The sequence below is a fragment of the Pelodiscus sinensis genome, chromosome 9, assembly GCF_049634645.1.
Source record: "Pelodiscus sinensis isolate JC-2024 chromosome 9, ASM4963464v1, whole genome shotgun sequence".
Classification (NCBI taxonomy): domain Eukaryota; kingdom Metazoa; phylum Chordata; order Testudines; family Trionychidae; genus Pelodiscus; species Pelodiscus sinensis.
This window is the reverse complement of record NC_134719.1, coordinates 60,012,022-60,037,816: the sequence shown is the minus strand read 5'-3', so window position 1 is coordinate 60,037,816 and position 25,795 is coordinate 60,012,022. Positions and strand designations below refer to the sequence as shown.

The window sequence follows — 25,795 nt, the reverse complement described above, 5'->3', positions numbered from 1 at the left end:
TCATATAGGCTCTCACTCATTCTGGTCTGCCTATTCAGTTTCTAAATATTGCATCTCTACATAAGCAGCTACCTATAGTAAAGTATTGTTAAGTGTTGATCAGGGTAACGAGGTGGTGGTGGTGATAATGATGGTGGTAGACACAATGATGGCAACAAAAGTGTACATATTGTGCTTGAGATTACACTCGAGGTATTTTCTTTAATGGTTCTTCACTGAATTTGCCTTTAAAATAGGACTGACGCGGTTAAATTGCAAGTCATGTATTAAAATGGGCCCTCTGTGTGGTCACACTCTAAGTAGCACTATATATAAAACTGCATGCTCACTCAGCTTTTCGTTCTAAATAAATTACAACTCTGCAGCAGTGTGGTACTGTAGTTGTAAAAGAGAAGGGAGTAACTTGTAATGAATAGCAAGCATTGTGTGTAATTGAGTTAAATTCATGTTCACATTAATGGCTGAATTTGCCAGTATGTCACAGTCAATTAGTAGCTGCAGTGAAAATATTTGCCAGATTTCTGAGTTCTTCTTTGGGTGATGACCCCGTGGGTGCTCCATTTTTGGCAATGGGTCATCCCTGGAGCCGCAGTTCGGAGCTTTTTCCCTAGAAGTTTACTGTCGGGCTGCTCATATGCAGGAGGCAGCTCACGCCCTTGGCAGTTTTGATAGCTGCCTTGCGCACGACCCGACCCCTCTCCTTCAATTCCTCTCTTACCACCCTCCCTCACAGACGGAGTTCCTCAGCTGTCTCTCTCCTCAGAGACATTCTTTTAGACCAGCGCTTGCTTCTTTCAATTTTTGCCTCAGAATTTACCCTCTCTATATTTCTTCTGATAAAATAGACAAAAAAATATTTTTTTTTCTTTTTGTTCTGTTTGGACCACTTCATAAGCTGCATCTCCACTTCTCCTCAGCCAGCTGCCCTTCTCTCCCCCCCCCCCCCCCTTCCTCCCTTACTATCTATTATTTACCAGAGGGGAGAAGGGGGGAGGAGAGGGGCAGGGAACACATGCTCCTGCTTATCAGCTGTTAACAGGGGGAGCTAATTATGGCCTTCAGCTGCCTCATAAAGTGGCTTCTGCTATCTCCTCAGCATGACACCTTTTAAGAAGTATCAACAATGTAAGGAGCCTATGCCTACTTCAGACAGGCATAGCTCCTGCATTCGCTGCCTGTGTGAGTCCTTCACACCTCAGAAATTAAAAAAAAAAAGTCATGTAGCTTTAAAGACTAACAAGGTAGTTTATTAGGTGATGAGCTTTCCTGGGGCAGACCCACTTCTTCAGGTCATATTCTGAAAGTGAAATTGGCATGACCATTATATAACACTGGGATACAATGATTAAAAGTAAACAAATTACAAACTAAGGAATCAGCTACATAGAACAGAAGGTGAGGTGGAGGGGACAAGGAGAAAATTGCTTATTGTAAGAGTCAGTTAAGTGGCTAATCTGGAGTTACTACAAATATCAAAAGGTGGGGAGGCTGTCTTTGTAATGTGTAAGGTAATTCTCATCTATATTAAGGCCCATTCGCATTTAGCATAAATAAAAGTTCTGAAGTCTCCCTCTGTAATCTGGTGTTAAAGTCTCTTTGTAATAAGACACATGTTGTCAGGCCTTTAAGGGAATGGCCACTGCCTCAACCTGTTAGCCAAAGCCAGAAAGGACTGGGAGCTGAATGATACTCTTTGAAAAGGTGCTGCAGCCTTCATAGAAAGATCAGTCTACCTGGTCTGAGAGAGATCCTGAGACAGAGGTGCCAGTTAGTCCCAGTAAAAGTTGGGGCAGGAAGCCTTCCACCTTGAGGTCATTGCCTCTTACACTGTCCCCCAGTGGGACCAGGGGATATGTGCCAAGCACTTCTATAACTGTGGTGCCAGCACCAACCTCAGGCACAGTGACTGCAACCCCCAGAACTGAAGTGGAGCCAGCACACTCACTCTGTGCCGAAAAACCGCGCTGCTGCACATCAGCACTGCCGCCCACAGTTCTTATAAGCACGGCGCTGGGAAGGAGCAGGGAGCCGCCTGCCACGTGGTCCTGTAAGACTCCAGCACTGCCTGATCATAGGCCGTCATCCTCACATAGCTCTCGTGCCTCAGAGGCGCTGTTAAGGGGGCGGCTATCAGTGTGCCCGCACCATACTGACTTAGCCATCAGTAACCCCAATTTACTGACATGGCGGACCAATGATGTATCTTTATGCTCTCTTCCCCCTTCGAGGGAGCCTTCCCCAGTGCCCCCTTCCCCTCATTTATGCAGGGGCAATGCCAGGTCTCCATCACCGCATGAGGGGCTTCATTATTATTACCAGAGGAATGTTCTCCTCACAACACTCCCCCCAGCTGCATCTCGACAGTACTATCACTACAATGACCGATCATGCCACACACTGAGGTATCTTGAATGGCACTAACTGCCCTCCCCTTGTTACCTATGCTGTTGGGCTCCATGAGAGCAGTGGGCACCCCGTAGACACCGTGTCATAGAACTGGCTACCTCCTCAAAATGGCTCCCTCCAGCCTCACCATCTCTCACTATTCCCACCACGATTGACTCTGAGGAGGAAGATCAGATCCTGGGGGATGACGATATGCAGGTGCCTCATCACTCTCCAGGCAACAATTCATCCTCAGCCCCAGAGGATGCTGTAATTCCAGAGGATAGGCATGCCTCTGATGATTAACACAATTCCAAGAACTTTTCAAAAGGGTGGCCACCTCTCAGGAGGTCCAGCTCCCAAGAATTAAAGTAGAAGCAGCATCGCCTTTTAAAAAACATACATCCAGCTGCCCAAGGACGAATAGCATTGCCAGTTGATGAGCCGATCATGGAGGTGTCTGACATCTGACAGACACCTGCTTCCATCCAACCAACCTGCAAAAAGGTGGACCACAAATACTTTGTTCCCCCTAAAGGTCTAGAATTTCTCTTCTCTCATCCACAACAGAACTCCCTAGTCGTGGAAGCAGCTAATCAATGCTCAAAAGCCCCTCAAGGGCACACTTTATGATAAAGAGCACAAGAAATTAGACCTATTTGTCAAAAAGATCCACTCTTCAGCCACATTACAGCTTCTCATAGCAAACTATTTGGCCTTGGTAGCAAATCCTGATTTTGATAATTACTCCAAGCTGGCTGAACTGATTGAACACCTGCCAGACTCCAAAAGACCTATTTTCAGGGCAGTGATTCAAGAGGGCCACGCCATTGCGCAAACAGCCTTATTATCTGCCATTGATGTGGCAAACACAGCTGCTATAGCCACGGTCATGGCCGTGATCATGAGGAGAGCCTCCTACCTACATGTTGCTGGGGTGCCTCAGGCACTTCAGACGAGTTCAGGATCTCCCATTTGACAAGTCAAAACTTTTCACAGCAGATACAGATGAGATCCTTCATAACAGTAAGGACTCCCAAGCAACCCTCCGCACATTAGGCATGGGCACTTCTCCATATCATTGCAGATACTACTTCCCTAACAAGAACAGGGACAGCTTCTATAGCTGCCCCCACATGAACCTTATGACCATAACCTTCCCAGAGGAAGTGTCTGCCTCAGTCACATTCCTTGGGTTCTCAGGCTTCTAAGCAGCGAATTTGAAGTCTTGGTCGGGGGGTCTGTCCGACCTCCTCTATCATCTAGTGCCAACAAGCCAGAAACAATATTTGACCACAGGCTCCGCCCCTTTCTACATCGTTGGGACGCAATAACATCAGATCAGTGGGTTCTCGAGATTGTTCATGCAGGCTACTCTATCCCACTCACATTGCTTGCCCCTTACCTTCTCTCTCTCTCCCCTCCCTCTTCAGGTACCCCTCTCACAAGCCCTTTCTCAGGCAAGAGATCAATTGACTTCTAAACATAGGAGCAATAGAGAGGGTCCCTACTCCTTATCAGGGAAGAGGGTTTTATTCAACGTACTTCCTGACCCAGAAGCACAAGGTTGGAGACCAATCCTAGATCTGCGCAAATTGAACAAGTTTCTGAGAAACAGCATTTCAAGATGGTCACACTGGCTTCAATCATCCCTGCACTGGACAGAGGGGACTGGTTTGCAGCCTTCAACCTCTAGGATGCCTATTTCCACATCTCCATACTACTAGCCCACAGACCTTTTCTCTCTGTTTTGCAGTTGGGGAGGACCATTACCAATACACAGTCCTCCCCTTTGGCCTCTCCTCGGCACCTTAAGTCTTCTCAAAGATCCTCGTAGTAGTGGCAGCCTATTTCTGCCGACAAGGGGTCGTCATTTTCCCGTACCTCAATGACTGCCTCATCAAAGGACAGTCGTATGCAGAGGTGATAGACATGGTGTTAAAGACCAGGTGCCTCTTCAATTACCTGGAACTTCTGATAAACGAGAAGAAATCTATGCCCAGTTTGCTCCAAGAAATAGAGTTTATAGGTGCTCACCTTGATTCCTTATCAGCTCTAGCCTACTTACCTCAACAGTGGCTCAATACCCTCCGTGGTCTTGTCAATGCGGTATCTACGAACTCAGTCACTGCTGTTCATAACTGTCTCCAAATATTGGGCCACATTGCTGCCATGACATGTTGTCCAGTTTTCACGTCTCCATTTTTGCGCCCTGCAACATTGGTTGACCTCCATTTGCAAGACATCTCATCACCCATTCCACAAGTCAGTTACCGTTCCTGATCACATGCTCCAATCCCTCAGGTGGTGGACATCCCCCCATAGTCTCCTCACACGGGTCCCCTTCCTTAAACCAGAACCCTCTGTGCAAATCACCACGGATGCCCCACTCATAGGCTGGGGTGTACACCTGAGTCACCATACTGTGCAGGGAAAATGGTCACAGTATGAAGCCCTTCTAAACATCAATCTGTTAGAACTCAGGGCTGTCAGAAACACCTGCAAGCACTTTGCCCAACTCATTATCAATCACACAGTCAGCATACCAACAGACATTACGGCCACTATATTCTGTATAAACAGGCAGGGGGGTGCAGATTCCTGGTACCTCTGCACAGAGGCCACTCACCTTTGGAACTCATGTATCCAATATGGTGTTATCCTGAGAGCATCCTACTTGCCCGGCATCAAGAACATAATGGCGGACACTCTCAGCCATGACTTTCCCACAGATCACGAGTGGGAGTTACATCCATCAGTGGCAGCTTCTGTCTTCCGCAGGTGGGGATATCCACTAATCTTCGCAACCAGCAACAACACCATGTGCACAATTCTGCTGCCAAGTGGGTCTCGGTTGTGATTCCAGGGGGGACGCCTTTCTGATCCCATGGGACAAGCCACTACACTATGCCTTCCCTCCAGTGCCACTCATCTCCAGAGTCCTGCTCAAGATACGACTAGACAGCTCTTTTGTCATCCTAATAGCACCATCATGGTCCAGGCAGACCTGGTTCCTGTCCCTCCAATACATGTCGGTCAAACCACCTTATCTGCTTCCTTCCAGAAGAGATCTCCTATCCAAACACCATGGCATGCTACTGCATCCCCGGCTTCACACGCTCCATCTTCATGCCTGGCTCCTCTCCAGTTCCAGGGAGATGAATCCCTTCATGCTCTGAGTGCGTGAAGTCAGTTCTTCTTCTACCAGAAAGACTTACCTTCAAAAATGGAGACGCTTCACATCCTGGTGCTAATAAATCCACCTTGATCCTCAGAATGCCCCATTTCCTTCCATTCTAGACTACATATAGCACCTTAAGGAAGGGGGCTTGTCTGTCTTCATGGTCAGGGTACACTTTGCAGCAATTGCTGCATTCCATGAACAAGTGGATGGCTTATCAGTTTTCGCTCATCCTTCTGTTACCAAGAGGTTTTTAAGGGGCCTCCAGAACCTTTATTCCTCTCTCCCTCCCTCCCCCGCCCCTCCCCCAGCACCTGCACCCTGATGGGACCTCAATTTAGTGCTGCCTTATGAGACACCCCTCCCCCCATTTGAGCCTATGGCCACATGTGCACTTTCATTTCTCACAATGAGGGTGCTGTTTTGGTAGTCGTCCCCTCCACAAGGAGGGTCAATGAGATTAATGGCTGGTCCATCCTACACCATTTTTGCCAAGGACAGAGTGACTCTAAGACCGAACCCTTCCTTTCTCCCTAAAGTCAGCACCTCATTCCACATCAGTGAGCCTATAGTCCTGCCCACTTTCTCCCCCCCCCCCCCCCCCCCCCCCCCCCCAACGCTGCATATGTCCCCTGGGACACGATGCTTCGTATGCTGGACATTCGTCACATTCTAGAGTTCTACATTGACAGAATGCAGGTGTTCCACAAAATGGCATGCCTTTTTGTCTCAGTTGCTAACCATTCCAGGGGCACACCCATCTCCTCCCAACGCATCTCCAAACTGATAGCGTTCTGTATCATCCACTGTCATGGTCTTCATAATAAGCCCTTGACAACTGCCGAGAGCCGTGCCCTGGCAACAACTACTGCTTTCCTGAGCAGTGTCCCTTTGAGTGACATCTATCAGGCAGCCACCTAGTCATCTGAACATACCTTTGCCAGGCATTATGCCATCATGCCGCAACTAGCAGGAGATACAGCAGTGGCTACAGAAGTCTTATCCTCTGCCAGTAGGCAGTAACTCCGATTCCCACCATCCACAGTGGGTACAGCTTTGTAATCATCTACAGTGGAGAATCCATGGGGACATCACCCGAAGAAGAAAAGGAAGTTACTCACTTCATGCAGTAACGAGTGTTCTTAGAGGTGTGTGTCCTAGTGGGTGCTCCCTGACACTCCCTTTCACCCCTCTGCTCGGGTGCAATTGAGGAACGGAAGGTGAGGGGTTGGACCATGCGTGAGACGGTTATTAAACCACCAAGGGCGTTAGCTGCCTCCTGCGCATGTGCGGCCCAACAGTATACTGCTAGGGAAAAAGTTCTGAACTGATGCTCCAGGGGATGACCCTTCACTGGTGGAGAACCCACGGGGGGACACATACCTCAAAGAACAGTCGTTACTGCACAAAGTGAGTAACTTCCTTTTATTTTGTATATGCGTGAAGTTGGTATGGGATTCATTCTGATTTACTTCAACAGAGATGTCAGAATTTTCTCAGCATATATCTAAAGAGCCTTTGCATAACCCTATTTAATTGTATAACTAGTTGATATGAACTGAAATTATCCCTATTGTGAAAATAAAAATCTTTCCTGTTTTAAAATAATTTATAAGCCAGTCAGTTGCTCATTATTAATAAAGTTTGTTTTCCTTTTCGCGATACTTGACATTGGTTTTGTCATATTCTATTTGGGCATCTTTTAGATTGATAGGGAATTAATAGTGCTCCAGCTGCATTAAAACACCCACAATTTACTGCTGCGGGACACACATTCTGCTCTCTACTATTGATGCTGCTGTTACTTCTTTCAAATATCTTCTAATTAAATTGTGCATGTTTTGTTGCAATTCTGCTTTTTTCTTTTGTAATTTGTTATATTTATTCTAAAAAAAAATTACTTTTCCCACTAGGATTTAGGAAGAGTCTAATAAAAAAAATCGAACAATGACACAGCATTACATAGTCAAGGAGTAATGGAAAACCTATTATTTTTTTACCAGTTAAAATTAGTTATAATAGAAATATGTCTGTATCCTGAGCTTTGGGAAGTACTTTTTAAAATAATAAACCACTTTTTGGCCTGATTGTTTTTTGTTCCTCTGCAGCATGGTCACTTGCAGATTTAAACTAGTGTAAATGGCGGAGTCTCTGTAACTTGAAGTATTTTTAAGTCATTATTTAAAGCCTTTGGTAACTCAGCCAGAGATTAGGGGTCTATTACAGGAATTGGGTGGGTAAGGTTTGGTGACCTGCAATATGCAGGAGGGCAGAGTACATGATCATGCTGGTTCCTTCTGTCCTTAAAGTCTATGAGTTACAGGATATGTCTGCATTACTATGTATGTCACTCAGAGGTGTGAATAAGCCATCCCCTCAGTGACTTTAGTTACACCCAGCTAAGCACTGGTGTGGACAGCACTATGTTAGTGGGAGATTTTTCTCCTGTCAGTGTAGTTGCCACCATTTTTTGGAGGTGGATTAATCCAGTCCATGGCAGAGTTCTCTCCCAGCAGTTTGAGCAGCTACTCTAGAGAGCTTACAGTGGCACCGCGTTGCTGATGTCCCTGTGTCATTATATGCTCTCTAATGTAGCCATAGCCTGAGTAATCACTCACTTGTGCTTCTGACTGTAAATTCCACAAGAGCAACCCTCACCGCCACCAAAGTTTTTTTTTTTTTTCCTCCCATGATGAAGTGTAATACTTGAAATGCCAGCATTTCTAAATTAAAGTACAGATGTTTACATTATGTTTGGGTAATGATTGGGAAACTGCTTTGGGAAAAGGATTTTTATATATTTTTCACACTATTTTCTTACATCCTTCTTGTAGTTCTGCAGAATCTGAAGATTTGGCTGTTCATTTGTATCCAGGAGCAGTTACTATTCAAGGTGTTCTCAGAAGGAAGACTTTATTGAAAGAAGGCAAAAAGCCTACAGTAAGACTTCAAATATATGCTTAAACCATTTTTCCTCTGCCTCTACTTTTAAAACAATATCTTTAAAACAGAGCAAAGCTATTTGGTTAAATTCTGGAAGTCTCTGCTCACTTTTTACCCACTCCTTAGTGAAAGAGAAATCCTGCTAAAATCAGTAGGAATTATGATTAAGTAGGAACTAACTTTTTAAAAAGTGTGTAAAGACTTCTATGTTTGGTAAGTTATATATTTGCCACTTACAAAGGCTCGTGCTCTTAGATTTGATTTGTTGGAATTCATATGATTTGTCTAAATCAAGGAGTTACTGTTATAGAAGATGGTTCTTCACTGTTCCTTCAAAAGTATTCCATTAATCCTGTACTAACATTTTTGCACTTGCATAAAGTATGTAACTTAAACATTTAATTTACCATAGTATAATCTGCCACTAAAAGAATGAGAAAATTTCTTTAGAGGGCAAGAGCCTGGCAACTGTTGAGATTAATATTTTAACAATCTTTTTGTTTAGTGTTGATATAACCCTACTGACACAAGAGAATTCACATATATAGCTTGTAGAATTCGGTCTCCACTTCCTTGCATACACAGTCTATAACTTCATAAATTATTGAGACATCTCTACAATGCCTGAATTAAATAACACTGGATGTATTAAGGAGGATGCATCCTTCTCAGAACTTTTGCTTTGAACTATAATGGCAACACACTGTTACGATATGTAATAATTATATTTATAACTACTAGATTCCCCCAAGCCAAAGCACTTACAATGCTGCACAATAAGGTACAGTACTGGACACCCATGCTACAACTGAATCCATGTGGCTAGACCTTTGTGTGTCTGCTATTGATACAACTGCCAGCTTATGCAGATACAATTACAAGATCTAGGTCCTTAACTAGAATGTCAGTTTTGCTGCCATTTATATCCAACTGGAGTGTGGAAGTACTAATCATTTATTTCACTCCCTAACTGTTGAACTGATCCGAAGAGTGAACAAATTAAGGAACCTCGACTACAAAATGTCATCATTCCCTCTCATTTATTGATAGATCTTTAATGACGTAAATCCCATTGGTTACGTGGGCGCTGTCCCAATGAATACCAGCTAAGAATCTGTCCCTTAAGATTATTTTTTTTTATTCTGACTGTCTATAAATATGATTTCTTAATCTATGGCACAAGCATCATGTCTATTCCTATATTTCTTATGTATTTGCAATCTCATTCTACCTTAATATTAAATGCCCTTGTTCTAATATATCAATTTATGCATACATTCAACTGCTTAAAAGTATTGCAAATTATATTGTAATGTAAATACTTTAACTTTATTTGGTCTGAGTTTAGTCATTTTATATTTTAAAAAACCAAAATGTCCTTGTTTGCATAATCCATTGCTTGCATACACTTGTTGACAAATCCCAGCAGTAATGATGTTAACAGGTAAAACCGTGGATTCTGCTTACATGTTTCAGACTACAATGTTTTCGCACATAATAAATTTAGAAAAATAAGCTCACTGGCCATTTAAAAAAACTCATTATTGTGTCTTATTAAAATATAGTATGAATGCAGACTAGAATAAATGCAGCACGTTTTTGTCATCATAATTTGAAGTTCCCAGAGAAGAAGAAAAGCATCTCTGTCCTTTCATAATTAAAGGTTTATGATGCCTGGAATCAGCATGTTACAATGCTGATGCCATACAATAAAAAATGCTGCTTTTTATTAATGCTGCTTCTATCAGCAGGTGGTTTAGAAATTTCTTTTTATTTAAACATTGTCATTGCTATTTGACAAATAGCAGCACATCAAAAATAATCTGTGTAGCTTTTTATAAGCCACAAAAAATGACTATTATTGTAGCTCAGTTGGCTGGTTGGCTGTAGGTTAGAAGTTAGTTCCCATTACACTAGCTAATAGGGATGGCCACGTTGTAATAGACTCCATAGTTAGTGAGAGATAATTGTACCACTACATAAGCATCAATAATAACTTTGGAACAGAAAGCATGTTCTTCTTTGAGTATTTGCTCATGTTGATTCCATGTAGGGGTGTGTGTCTGTGCTCAGTCATTGGAGATTTTTCCCTTAGTGGTATCCATTGGGTCAACAATGGTGCCCTCTGTTGTGCTGCTGGAGTAAGAGCTTTCATCTTAGAACAAAAATGGAGTGCACCATCGTTTTGAAGGCTCTCCTCAAGGAGGTTGTTTTCCATCTGGTGTCAGAGCCCTCCGGGCTAGACTGCTCAAAGGGTCGCTGTGGTTATGATGCTTATTTCCGAGTCTACCTATATAGTGTCCTACAAGGACAAGGTCAAGCTATGACCACAAACGGCTTTCTTGCCCAAAGTAGTTTTGCAGTTTCATACAGGTCACGATGTATACCTACCCATGCGCTTTCAAAAATCTCATAAGTCGGAAGAGGAGCACAAATTGCACTCTCTGGACATCTGGAGAGCTCTGGCCTTTTAAAGCGAAAGGACTAAGCTGTTCCATAAGTTGACTCAATTGTTTGTAATGGTGGTGGAGAGAATGAAAAGTGTTCCAGTGTCTGTCCAGAAATTTCATCCTAGATCACTGGCAGTATCTGTCTCCTATTATCTGGCAAAATTAAACTAGAGTGAAAACCTTGTTGTTGGTCTTCCTGGCCCAAGGGTCTATTCAAGATATCTGTAGGGCTGCTTCTTGGTTGTCCATCCACACATTTACATCTCATTAAATTCTGGCTTCAGTGGAGCAGTGTTGCAAAATCTGATGGCTGTGAATTCTGAACCTCCTTTTAGCGATACTGCTTTTGAATTACCTAGAATGGAATCAACATGAGCAAACACTCGGAGAAGAAAAAGTGGCTACCTACCTTTCATAACTTGTTCTTTGAAGTGTGTTGCTCATGTCCAGTCCATCCAACAATTACGCACATGGGCATATGCACACTAGAATGGAATGGTCATGAGAAGCACATCTCGAAAAACAACCGCTTTTCTTCAAGTGCTGGCTCGTATCCATTTCATTCTAGATGTGTTTGTGCCCACCCATGTGCACAGCTTTAGTGGGGTTACGGTTAACTGGTGGCATGGCTGGGCTGGAACAGCCTGCTGCACTGTGGGTGGGAGGCTGTGAGTGGAGAGACTCTCCAACCTGGTTGGAGCAGCCCCTACCCATGGCAGGGATAGGCCTGCCATGCCACAGGCTGGGGGCACTCCAGTCCTGCTGGGCTAGCGTAGCACTTCAGCCACCCCTCTTTAAGCAGTTAACTAGTAAAACATAACATTTAACTGATAAAATGGGATTTTACATCTGTAAAATGCAGCATGTGACTCAGGAACCAGCAAAGGCTTCTCACAAGGATAAGTCAGCACCCTGAGGGAACGATGGAGTGCTGCCAAGCCCCCAAGATAAAGCAGTGCTCTGCACCGCAGATTGCTGGAATCACAGCCTAGACCCTTTGGGGCTCTTCCTTGGTCACCAGACTGTGTTCATGGTTTCCACCATCTAACACAGGTTGCCTAGAGGAGTGTGCTGGTCCCCATAATACCAGAACCATTCATCTGCCTGCCAGTCATTCTCCCAATTGCTTGCCTGCCTCATGGGAGTGCTCCCCATGCTTCTCCAGTCCCAGTTCTCGATATCTGCACCTATCACCTCACTTCAGGCACCAGTCTCGGGTGATGACAGTCAGTCCACAAGCCTAGGCATCAATGGTCATGCTGTAGTCACTAGAAGGGAATTCTTCCACATAGAAGCTTGATTCAGCCTCTTGCCAAGATTTCACTGGTGCGAATGGGCACCCAAGTCCACGTTGACATCGACTGTGCCAACTTGGCCAGTGGCTAGTGTAGTAGCCTTATAGGAGCAAGTGGGGAATGCTTATTCCTGTGATTCCCCCTTCACACTCCTTGTCGACGGCTGCCTTTGAGCAACAGCTGGCACACCGATGGCACCAGGTTCAGTATATGAGGCATGCTCGGAAGTCAAAGCAGAGGGAACTACAGCCACCTCTAAGCCACCCTTCCCCCACGGGGGAAGATACCCAGAGTTTCACCCAGCAGTGCGGCCATCATAATCTTCAAATGTGGCAATTCCCAGACCCTTAAGGACCAGTTCATTGGACAACTTCAAAGAGCACCAGCGCCCTGCTGTATTGGGTGGCCAAGAATTTGGGCCTAAAGGTGCAAGAAATGGCTAAGCAAAGAGATATCTTCCTTAATGTTTTGTCAGCCTCTAACCCAACCCATGTTGCATTACTAGTGCATGATGGTGTCTTAACATTGCCATGGCCCTCTGGTTAACTTTTTCCTCCATTCCTCCGACCTCAAAAAGGGCCCAAAAGAAATATTTTGTCCCAGACAAATGGTTTGATTACCCTTATACCCACCCTCCGTTGGGCTTACTGGTGGTCTCTGCAGCCAATGAAAGGGACAAATGGGCATGTCAGTTGAACCCCCTCCCCTCCCACAAAAAAAAGAGACCAAAGTAATGGACCTGTTTGGAAAGAAAATGTATTCAACAGCCTATTTGTAGTTCCGGGTGGCAAACCATCAGGCCCCTTAAGCTGTTAGTATTTTAACTTACAGGACTCCCTCCATAAGTTCAAAGAGTCCTTCCCACAGAGTTTGGCCCAAGAATTTGGCACCCTGCTGGAGGAGGACGCTGCGGCTGCCAGATGTTCCCTCCAGATGGCATGGGATTCAGCAGATTTGGCAGTCAAAGTGGTTATGTTGAGATAGTAGTAATGAGGCTGCTGGTTTCAGGCCACAGGACTATCCAAGAAATACAGACCTCAATCCAGGATCTCTCATTCAAAGAGAGCAGTCTGGTTTTGGACCAGACGGATGCGAGGCTGCATGAGCTAAAGGACACCGGGGCCAACCTTGGCTCACTGAGCATGAATATGTCTCAGCCTATGAGAGAGCAGTTTTAGCTGCCCCATTGCCTGTGCTTTAGCAGTCTCATCAGGGGTGTGCAAGGAAAAGAGAAATAGTGACATTAGTTTCAGCCACAGTTGCCCTTTCTCCTCATACTCACTCTTGCAGCCTAATCTGGCAAAACACCCTGGGAGACAGAAGTGCTCATTTTGAGAGTATATTCAAGCGTGACACCCATTCGCCTTCTAAGATCCAGCCCACTCTTTCCTCAACTGCCTTCATCCCCTCTGTTCCACCTGGTCCCAAGCCACCTCAGACTATTGGTCGTTGGACGTAGTGTCTCAAGGTTACACCCTGCAGTTTATGGCTGCTCTTCCCTTCATCCCACCTCTTTCCTGTCCCTCTTCAGGGACACTTCTCATAGGCAACTCCTCTTCAAGAGATTGAGAACCTCCTGCCCATAGAAGCAGTGGAGGAGGTTGGCAGGGAAAGGTTTCTATGCCAAGTAATTTCTGATTCCAAAAGGGAAAGGGAGTCTCAGACCCATTTTTTTTACCTACAATGCCTTAATAAGTCTCTAAGAAAGTTGAAGTTTCGCCTGGATTCCCTGGCCTCCATCATATCCTTCCTGGATCTGGGAGACTGTTAATGTGCCCTCAACTTGAAGGTCACCTATTTCCATAACTCCATATTCCAAGGTCCCAGAAGTATCCTCTGTTTTATAGTGGATGAATGACATTTCCAATTTACGGCATTTTTCTTTGGCCTTTCATCAGACCCAAAGGTCTTTGCAAAACATATGATGCCAGTGGCTGCTTACCTCAGACATAAAGGGGTCCAGGTATTCCAGTATCTCGACAATTGACTCAAGGGCAAGTCTGACGATCAACAGTAGAGAAGCCTCTATCTGGTGTGTTTCATCTGCCATGACCTGGACCTGTTGGTCAATAATAAAAAAATCCTCCTTAAAGCCAGTCTAGTGCATATTGTTCGTAGGGGTGGTACTCAGCTCCATTCGAGCCAGGGCTGTCTTCCTGGAGGCACGTTTTTGGACCATGACAGACCAGATTTCTCATTTGAAGAACCACCCACTCAACATGATTTACACATGCCTGTGGTCACATGCGTGGTCCCATACCTAGCTCCACTTCCAGCCTCTGCAAACGTAGCTGGTGTTGGTTTATATCCCAAACAGACATGATCTAGAGGAGGTAGACAGGAGTGGTGATGGTGGGTTGGTGATGGAGGTATCCCCTTCATGGCCCCGATTTCTTCACTGACCCTGGTCTCATGCTTCAGACCTGCATTGGGGAGACCACTTGGGAGAGCTCAGGGCTCAAAACCACTGGCTCAGGGATGATTTGGCCTTTCACATCAATGTCAGGGAGCTACAGACAGTTTGCCTTGCCTGCCAAGTGTTCTTGTCCCACCCGAAGGGCAACGTGGGACAGGTCCTCATAGACAATACCATTGCAACATATTACATCAACAGGCAAGGCGGAGTTCATCTTGCCAAGGAGCTCTTAGCCTTTGAGACTTGTGTGAACAGCATGCCATTCATCTGGTAGCCATGCACATGCCTGGGATTAAGAATGTGCTAGCAAATTGCCTCCGCAAGAACTTCTTGACCCACCACAAGTGGACACTCCATCTTGAGGTGGCCAATATAATCTTCCCAAAGTGGGAGACTCCCAAGGTTGACTTGTTCATATCCTGCTAGAACAGGAAATGCCACGTGTTTTGTTCGCTCCGGGGCATGAACTGGAATTCCTTGTCAGATGCTTTTCTGCTTCTGTGGTAGAGACCACTTATGTATGCCTTCCTGCTGATGCCATTGATCCACAGAGTCCTCATGAATATGAAACCGAACGAGACCTCCAAGTGGCCTCACCAGCACTGTTTGGACATGCTCCTGGACCTTTTCGGTAGCCACATGACTGCTGTTCTCTCACTGGTTGGACCTGCTGTCCCAGAACTATGGCATTCTCCTATACCTGAACTTGGAGGCTTGTACTTGACAGCTTGTACTATGGCTGTTACATAGTTGAATGTGGAAGAGTGGGAATGTTTGATCCAGGTGCAACAGGTTTTACTGGGCAGCAAGAAGCCTTTCACCAGAGCGACATACTGGGCAGATTGGAAGATTTGTGCGATGGGCTTTGGATTGATACATTTGGGCCAAACAACTTGCTGCAGGTGATCCTGCGCCTCAAACTGTAGGACTTGTCCCTATCATCAGTCATGGTCCACCTGGCTGTTTTTAAGCCCATTCCAAGGCAAGTTAGTCTTTGCACATGACATGACAGCTGAGTTCTTGAAAGGTCTGGAGCATCTTAACCCTCACTTTGGGGATCCTGTCCCTCTCTGGAATTTGAATTGCATGCTGTTGAGGTTTCTGGGACCTCCCTTCAAACCTCTGGCTTCCTGCTTTCTTCTCTCTTCCTGGAAGGTTGAATTCCTGATTGAGGTTGCATCTGCCCTCTGAGTATATGAGATCAGAGCACTTACCTCAGCTTCTACAGTGTTCTACAAATATAAGGTTCAGTTGCAGCCTCCCCAGGTGTTCCTGTCCAAGGTAGTTTCCCAGTTTCATACTTTCCAGGACATTTTTTTACCCATCTTCTTTCTGAAGTCACATAAATCTGTAGTGGAGAGCAGGTTACATGCCCTGGACATCCGGAAGGTGCTAGCCATCTGTATTGATAGGACACAGATGTCCTGTAAGTCAATGCAGCTGTTTGTTGCGGTAGCAGATAAGATGAAAGGGCACTAGGTATCTGCTCAAAGGATTTTGTTCTGGATCACAGATTGCATCCAGTACTACTACAAGCTGGTAAAAGTGCCTACATTGGCAAAAGTCGAGGCACACTCAACTAGAGTGCAAGTGTCATTGGCAGCCTTCCTAGATCAGGTGCTGATCCAAGAGATCTGTAGAGCTGCTACTTGGTCATCTGTCAACACGTTCATGTCCTATTATGCACTTTACACAGTGGGCTTGGGCTGGTTTCAGCAGAACAATGCTGCAAGCTTCAAGACTGTGAACTCTGAGCTTGCCTCCATTGGCACTGTTTGAGAGTCCCTTTGTTTGGGATCAACACGAGCAAGTACTGGAAGAAAAAATGGTTACCTACCTTTCATAGTCATTCTTCTAGATTGATTGCTCATGTCCATTCCATTACCTGTCCTCTTGCTCCTCTATTCAAGTTGCCAGTAAGAAGGAACTAAGAGGACATAGGGTCAGTGGAGCCTAATATATCAGCTCATGAGCATGGATCCCAGAAGGTGTGAGCAACACATCTCAAAGAACAACAGTTATGAAAGAAAGCTAGGTAGGCAAGCAATTGTTTTTACCAGCTTGATGATGGATGAGTTCTGAAATGACATCAGCACCTAAAATGGGTCTTAGTAGCTATATTACAAATATTTTATTATAAATCAGTAATTTCCAAACAAATCCATAGTCTAATTCTGGATGGTGTCCTTTGCTGGGAAATATATGATTTTTTAAAAAGGTAGTTCTGTACTCAGTGCAGTATTGAATAAAATGTCTTGGTAAAGTAGAGAAAATAAATATTACCTTGTTTGATGTCTGGATCACTGACATGTTATCAGGACCTCTGTGCACTGCTTTCTTGAGTTATACTGTGTTCCTGGGGGGTATGTATTCTTAATCTAACTAGAAATAGCATCAGTGAAAAGGCAGCTCTTTTTGGCTGGGCTAAGTTCTGGGCGGTTGCTATCCAAGGAAATTTGTGAGAGGATAAGGTATAAACGTACATGCATTTTCCACAAGAAGACAGTTTGAAATATTTTGCTTTATTAATCTGTTCACTCTTTCTCTGTAGGTAGCATCCTGGACAAAATATTGGGCAGCACTGTGTGGAACCCAGCTTTTTTACTATGCCGCAAAGTCTCTGAAGGCTACAGAGAGAAAACATGTATGTGTTAATAGTGCATCTTCTAACACTGCCTCCCAAAATTGAAAGTAAATGCGCTTTCCTGGTACTCAGACCAATGAAATAGTCCAGGACCGGTGCGCCTGCAAGTGAAAACTGTCTTGTCCTTCAGTCATTTTGTGTCATCTCACATTGCTAAAATGTAATAGAAGTGGCCACTGTAATAGGCTATACAGGGAACATGTGCTTAGCATGTGTCATTTGAGCTCAGTGAAATGTTATATTAAACACATTAAGGAAGACATGGAAAAAAAGCAATGACTAATGGTCTTCCTGTGTTTTTACCTATAGACCATATCTTCCTACAATATCTAATTAGAATGTATCACTGCCTCTTCCCAACACCCAAGCAATCAATGACAAATATGAAAACTGAAATGTGTTAAAGAACTGGAGAGTGTATTAAACTCCAGCTTTTGTGGATTATTCTTCCTGCCTGGCCCATCTAATCCAGTAATACCTGGATTGTGGTTTGTGAACGTCCAGTGGTTTCAGAGCAGTTGGTGGTATAGAGTTAGCTTGTCATGTGATCTGGCTCTCCTGTCTGGTTTCCAGCTGTTAAATTACATTGAAAGAAGTAAAAATTAGCTTAAATGCTTCCTTATTACCACTTTTTTACATAACATTTCTTGGGCAAATAAAGCAATTGCTTATGTCATAAGGGATCTGCCAGAGGTGAGGGGAAGGCAGTGTTGACAGCTGGCACCCAGGCCCTTTAAATTGCTGCCACAGTCCTGTGTGGCATGCTGCAGAGCCCCAACTTGTGCGCTCCAGATGGTACTTGGGGGAGGAGTGAGGTGTTCCAGGCTGAGGGCTGACTCTCCTTGCCCCACTCCTTCCGGGAGCACAGATTCTGCTCCCGTCTCCACCATCCCTAGGGGCCCTGTGAGTTTCTTGGCTTGCCTGTACCATAACCAGTGGAAGGAAACAAGGTTGGCCTATGTAGTCATGAAAAAGGAAGTGGTTGTATCTGTTAAGAAATGGAAAAAATTTGGGAGGCCCTGATGGCATTTATGTAGGGCTTAACTATTTTCAGTGTTTTAAATCTTCATTAGCCATCTGAACTTTGTCAGCTATGACTGTACATTAGGTCATTGCTTTTGCATAAAGCTTTATAATTTTAGAAAATTAGAAGCTGTGCTCTGAAATCCTTGAAAAGGGGCTATCTTGGTTTTTTTCTATAGTACAGAATGTTCTTTTCCTCTTATGTGCAGAGGGCAAAGGTTTGAGGCTTAGGTATTTTTATTAAAGGATCTTGGATCTCAGAGTTCTACTCTACTTTCTGTATAAGGATCCACTAGAAATTGTCTATCATTTATATAATAAAATGGGTGTCTTCCAGATTTATTTACACTAGTTAATTTTATCAGGAAACCAAATATTAATATGTAAAGTAGCTTAATAACAGCTTCTTAGTGCACTAAAAAGGCTTACATGACTTCATTATTTTTTTCTCGTCACTTAAATTGGCATTCTGTTTGCTTAGCTGACAGCAATGCTCCTGATTAATTAAATCTGCCAACTCCTACTGTTTAGCTTGAAACAAATGAAGTGCGTTTTTTGACAGATTTATATATGGTATTAATGAAAAAGTTTACATAGTCAAGTCTGCCTCACTATAAGTAGAATTAACAGAAAACCATGGATAGTACAAATGATTATATTAAAAGGACAATCAAGAAAATAATGTATTGCTAGCATTATATTGTCAAGGGTTTATTGCTTGTTTTTCTGGAGGCACTGAAAATTGACTGTCAGTATGTCATGTTTTGTGCTTCTGTTGCTGACTTGATGCTTTAGGTTTTATTCCAGAGAGTGTACTTTTCAAAAACAGAATCATCATTCTATAAATCTCTCTTGGGCACCGCTGTCTTGCCCCTCCGCCCGCCCCCCAATGCTGCTGCCTCTGAGTGGGGGGAGAGGCAATGCTTGCATGTAACTGTGAAGGTTAACCAATGAGCTCACCGGTTAACTGTTTAAACATGTATGCTAACACATCTCTTCTCTGCATCCAATGAAAGTGCTACTAGTCAGCACACCCTATAAATCTGGGTATGTGAGTACAGTCACAAAACTACCTTAACCTGGAAGACTGTTTTGGTTACGACAATCTTGTGGCCCACTGACATGAACAGCCACTCATGCAGCCCATCCACTAGCCTAGGTTGCCTATAACTGCCCTAGGAGGAAGCAAATGTTCGTTTTGAGCAATCTATGTAGTGGCCGAGGAGGGCATCTCTATCTCTGACCCAGAGCTGGAAAGGTTGCATACACCTTGTCCTTCAGGTATGCAGCATCTACACTGTGAGGAGAGACTTGATACTAGCAAATAATCCCTGAGCTAATGACATAAAAGGAGTTGGTAAAAGCAGATGACTCTCATCTTTCTAAAATACCCATTTCAGTGGGATTTGCTAAACCAAGCACTTGAAAGATGAGTCCTTCAGAGGCTGAACATGTAGTGGGCTACTCATCCTCACATAAGGGAGAAAGGCAAGAATAGTTTACAAGCCCAAGGTGTTGATTCTCCTTGCCCCAAAGGAAATGACCAACTAGGCTTTGTCCTCTTTTTCCTCTAGGGCAGGGTTGGACAAAATACAGCCTATGGGCCACATTCTGCCTGCCAAACTGCTGGATCCAACCCTCAGGCAGCCCAGTCCAGCCCCTGGATCGTCCCGCCAGGACCCGCGGGCACAGAGCAGCCAACTGCTTCAGACCACAGTGCTTTAAGCAGCTGGCTGCTCCTGTGGCTCTCTGCTCTGGGTGCCGAGGGGAGGGGAGGGGAGGCTTTGCAGAAACCAGCCAGTGGGATCTGAGAGATTTTACTAGGGGCAGGGGGGAAGCATGTGAAGCGTCCCACCCCCAGCACCTGGAGCAGAGAGCCACAGGGAGCAGCCAGCTATTTAGAGCAAGCTGGTGCTGCAGCAAGCAGGGAGCCTCCTTCAGAGTCCTACAGGGCTGCTGGCTGGAAACTGCCTAAGGTAGTGCCTCCCAGCAACATCCTGGCTCTGGCACCCCAGCTCCTCCTCCTCCCCAACTCTCCACCACCATCTCCTGTCCCAGGTCACTATCCAGACCCTCTGCACCCCCTCCACTCTTTCCTCAGGGCACAATTCCCTCCCAGACCCCACTCCCCTTCCCCAGAATTCTCTCCTAAACCTCAAGGCACTGCCCCAGATCACAACCCCCATCTTCACCCAAATGCCCTCTCTTGCACCCCAGTCCTGTACCCTGAGCTCCCTTCTGCACCAAACTTCTGTCCCAAACCCTACACCCTCGCTATAAATCTTGGATTGTCTCTCCCCCCCCCCCCCCCCCATCAAAAAGTCCTCCCCATCAAAAAGTATTTCCCCCCTCCTTGCTCTAGGGGAAAAGTTCCGCAGCTCAAATTGAACTTCAGATACCTTGTCACATCCTTTTCCACCAATGACAAAGAATCATTCGTGCTTAAACGCCATAATTCAGAAACATCTATGGATAAAATTATGGCAGAGTAGGAAACCCCCAGGTAAGAGCGGGAGCTCCATTAAATATAGTTTTAAGGTTCTATAACTTGTAAAGGAGGGAAAAAAATCAACGCCCACCCCCATCCGTCATAGATGCAGTTACATCTCTCAGGACACAGAAATCTCTTTTACAATGGATTTTTTTCTCAAGGTCCAAACCAGTAAATCTTCCAGACTTCTTCATCAGCCACACGAGCTAATTTCCTTTCGTATGGCCATTGTTACATGGGCCAGCAATGTGGAAGAATCAGTCACATCCAAAGTCAAGTCTGGGCTATGTAAGGTATTCGAGGCTAGTAATTTCATGGCAAATGACAGTGAATTTTTAGAAAGACGTGTTGCCTCAAATATAGCTTCATGCAGAAAGCTGTGACAGAGGTGTAGAAAACAAATGGGTAAAAAAAACAACTCCTTTTCTCTAAGTTCACAGTAGCTGAACTTTTCGGAGAGACATTTCATAGATGCGTGGCAACAGAAAGAGGAAGAAGTCCCTTTTGTTCCACAAGGAGACGAAAAAGGAGAGCCAAGATTCTACAAACCAGGCTCGCTTTTCATGTCAACAGTGAAAAGCAGAGGAAATCTGCCATCATATACAAGCTGGACCTCCCTGGTCCGGTACACTCAAGACCTGAGTGGTCCTGAACCATGGAGTTTGCCAGACCAAGGGAGGTCAAGGCTCCCCATCTGGCTGTAGGCTCTGCTCCTGGCTAGGGCTGTGCTCCTTACTGTCTGCCCTGCTGCCTCCAGCCCTGCTGCACTAGCACAGGCTGCACACCCAGCCGCTGGCCCCATTATCTCCAGCCCCACCTGCTGCGCTCTCCACCACTAGCCCTGGCTGGTTTTACGCTCCCCACCAGCAGCCCTGGCTGGGGTGCACTGCTCGGGTTGCACCTCTGAACCTGGCCAGCCTGGGCTCTCTGGTCCAGCAATATCCATGGACCTACCGGACCACAGATGTTGCCAGACCAGAGACTCCTAGATTTTAGAGGTTCAACCTGTACTCAAGAGGCAGCTGTTAATCTAAAGAAAGGAGAGATACAACTAATTGTTCTTTCATTGCTTGCTCATGTCCATTTCATGTTAGGTGTGTGTGTGTGTGTGTGTTTCCCTCAGTGGTATCTCTAGGTGACTGGCTGTAATGCACGGACTGTTACTGTTACTCTAGCAAAATTTTGCCTTCTCACTTGTCATACAAACTTTAATGCATATAGTTGTTTTCTTCCCTTTGGGCACATCTAGGCAGCAGGGCTAAAGCCAAAATAAGCTACACAACTTGAGCTATGTCTATTGCGTAGCTTAAGTTGAAATAGCTTATTTTGGCTTTTTGTGCTGTCTACACAGCAGGAATTCCGAGAGAGAGCACTCTTCCTCCAACTTCCCTTGCTCCTTGTAAAATGAGAGCAAGACATCCTCCAGCTTGACATTATTTTGTCAGTTATTCCGAAATAACACTGTTATGTAATTGTACCCTAAGTGTGTTAGTTTAGTATCCCAGAAAGGGACTTTTCCTCATAAGACACATCCTGCTCCTTGGGATTTAAGAACTGCGACTGGTGCAAAAAGCCTACACTAGTCAGTGATCCTCAAACTAGCTGCCTATGCTTTCTGGATAAGGCCCATATTAGCAACAAGTGTCGCATTTGTAAAAGCTTTAAGTCACACACCAAAAAGGAGAGGGTCATTAGGCTTAAAGTCTTATTAATGGAGTCAGTGCTGACTCTAGCACCAGACCCAGCTCCAACCAGGATCAGCACACAGCACTGCCACATTGGTGTGGAGAATTCAGCCGGGTCTGTTATCGGAGCAGCAGGTATCTTACCCAGCACTGGCTCCTAAAAGGAAGCAAGCACAGGCCATTCCCCCCTCTCATAAGGGCAAAGACAGGGCTGATGGTGAGTCTGGACCGAAGAACGGCGGCTCATCCCCTCCAACTGGGTGTAGAGGCCCAGTTTCTGGTGAGTGGGCCAGCCCTCTCAGGCACATGCCAGCCACTCCGGACAGTGGCACAGGGTCAGACACCTCACAATGTCATTGACCCTAGAGGCCCTTCAAGCAGAGTTGGACTTCTTGTCCCTTCCAGCCATCCGTGCTGGTGTTAGCACCCAATTGAAGGGTTAAATCTGCAGTTGGACTTCCTCCTCAGTTCCCTTCAGTGTGGCTCTGCTCACTCTTGCAAGGAGCATTCTGTCTGTTTTCGGCTGTACAGAGCCACCATGAAACTGATGTAAGGCTGCCCATGGCACTGGTCTCCATGCTCCAGACACCATTCTTCGAGCTCAAAGAGTCCATCACCCATGAGGTAGTACAGACCAGAGGGGCACACAGTGCCACAGCCCTGGTACTGGGAGCATTGTAGCTGCTTGTCCTCAGTGTGGAGCCTCACTTGTGAGAATCATCATCAGGAATGCAGGTGCTGGTCTCCCACATACAGATTCGGGTTCTCACCCTGGTGTCCTTGTCTCAGCTGTGCTCATGCTCACGCCACCAGTTGCCAAACATTTGGCATTGATTGCTGGGTTACTCTACAGATCCACTGAATGCCATCACCCATCACTGGGGACTCAATGCTCTTGATCATCCCTGCCAGACAGATCCTTTATGACCCATAGTGATGAACATAGGCAGGAGTGGGATGCCTGATCTACCTCGGTATGGTCTCAGTCCCCCAAGTATGGGACTTCCTCCCTGGCTTTAGAGTCCAACCAAGAACTGCTGGTCAAGGGCCTCTGTCCCTGCCACCACCTGTCTCAGTGGCACCACCAATCAACCTTTTGGCCTCAGGGACAGTGACCAGTACTGTGGCTTGTTTACCTGTACTCCATGGGGCTTCTCAGAACTCCATAAGGGCACAAGCTGGCCGATGAGATGAGCATCCTCAATGAGCATCTTCCACCTACAGGAGCCAGAGTCTCCTCTGCTCAGGACTCCCAGACGACCCAGCCTGGGGAAGAATGCCCAGTGGAGCAGGCCATGGAAGTGGCTCCTATTGTGCTAGCATTATTTGGCTTCATCCTTAGACAAAGCTCTTGTGAGGCCATCACCAGTAGTCTGTCAGAACCAGGCCAAAGCTTTCCAAGAGCAGCTGAAAAGAGTTGTCTCAAACCAAGGGTTGCTAATGGAAGAGCTGGAGGAGCCCTCAGATACTGTTTAATGTCTTGAATGCAGCGGCCCTAGCCAGAGTTGTGCTGCCAGTACTCCCTCCTCCCCATTGCTCCCCCTGATATCTATGCAGCAGAGCAGAAGTACTGTGTGCCCACCAGTGTGTCAGAGTAGCTTTATATCCACCCTGCCCCAAACTCCCTGCTGGTGTCAACAAGATGGGGATAACCGGGGTCTGTTCCCAAAAACAAACAGGCTTTTTGGGGGAGAGGGTTATTCATCAGCAAACATTCAGCCTTCTCCCCAGCAGCATGGTCAGCATAAGCAGGACCTGTTCCCAAAGAGTCAAAGTGTTCTGATGCCGGCAGGGTCTTCAGATCTCTGCCTCTATGCAAGCCAGTTGTACCCCCCCTCCCCCCCAAAGGGGCAAAAACATCTGTTCTGAGGGTGCGCCTGTGTGCAACCTTCCATTTGTGACACCAGGTCCTGACCTTTCCTGCTTCTCCAACTGCTGTTCTTTTTTTCTCCAGGCCTGGGTGTCCATAACGTTGGACTGCTGGGTCCTCAGTATTATAGCACAAGGTCTATGCCCTACAATTTAAAATTCCACACAACCTTTCTCTGATCTCCATCATTCCCTCCCTGGATCTAGGCGACTGGTATGCTGACCTCAACTTGAAGAACGCATACGTTTATGTTTCAAAAGGGTAGCCGTGTTAGTCTGTTTCAGCAAAAGTAACAAGGAGTTCTGTGGCACCTTAAAAACTAACACATTTATTTGGGCATAAGCTTTTGTGAGCTGGAACCTACTTCATCAGATACATAAAGGCGAAACTTCAGTTTGGCAAGTAGAAATACATATGCAAAGATGAATGTGTTACATTAGTATGTGGAGGACCAGGGTTAATGAGTAATGTAACACACCCATCTTTGCATGTGTGTATATATATACCTGCCAAACTGAAGTTTCCCCTTCATGCAGCTCCTTAAAATTAGTTTTAATAACTTGAAGAGTTTGAGACTATTGTCATGCTTATCATTTCCAAAGGGTCAATTGCTTATACCTAAAGCAGAGTTCAGAATCAGATTGTTGATGGGGAGACATTAGAAAAGATTTCTAAAATAATTGTTTCTGTTTGGAAAGCAAAGTCCAACAGCTAAACTCTAACTGCTGTGGTAAACCTAAGTCCTTTTTACCAGCTGCTTCCACTCATTCTAAAGCAAGGGCATTGCATCATTACACTGGGTAATTTAAACAACATGTAATTTCCAGTCGCATTTCATAATGTGCATCTGTCAAAATTAATCTGAAACACATTGTGGATATTAATAAGTAACTTAAAGAAAAGGTTTGCTTTACTCACATTTTAAAAATGTCATATATTCAGTAAAAATGGTATAATTGTGTTATAAAAGTAAGTATTTAGATGTGTAAAGGCCTCCCATCAAATGAATGCTCTGGACACAGAGAATCCAAGTTTTGGTCACAAGCCTTTAGAATAGTATTAGGAGAGCAGCAGCATTTCCAAAAAAGCTACCTTGACCCAGAAGAAGGATAGCAACATTACAGCTACACATGTGGGAGTGGGGAAAGAACTGGGATAATCTTGGGGGTGTCACCCAAAGAAGTATTGATTTGTGGGTTTGTATTTCACACACATGATGGTAGATAATTGTATCATAAATATTGTATTGGCATGAGTTTGCATTGTTCTTGCTATTTACAAATGGCAATGCCACAAGTCAGTTGTAAAGGTCCTAGTAAGTCTTCGTGCCATTTTGCACTATTATGCATTGTATTCATGTGTCTCAACATTCCTGCGGAGCTGGGCCATCAGTCAGCCACCACCACTCTGGG

General features: G+C 45.2%; 1 protein-coding gene across 7 annotated transcripts in view; it reads left to right on the top strand.

Annotated features, from left to right (window-relative positions):
- RALGPS2 (Ral GEF with PH domain and SH3 binding motif 2) overlaps positions 1-25,795 on the top strand; it is a 212,941-nt gene that overhangs the window by 174,972 nt on the left and 12,174 nt on the right. For all 7 annotated transcript variants that reach the window (XM_075936864.1, XM_075936867.1, XM_075936866.1 and 4 more), the window contains 2 exons: positions 8,401-8,506; positions 17,222-17,314. In XM_075936864.1, the coding sequence (XP_075792979.1) occupies positions 8,401-8,506; positions 17,222-17,314 (199 nt within the window). The remainder of the gene's footprint in view (positions 1-8,400; positions 8,507-17,221; positions 17,315-25,795) is intronic.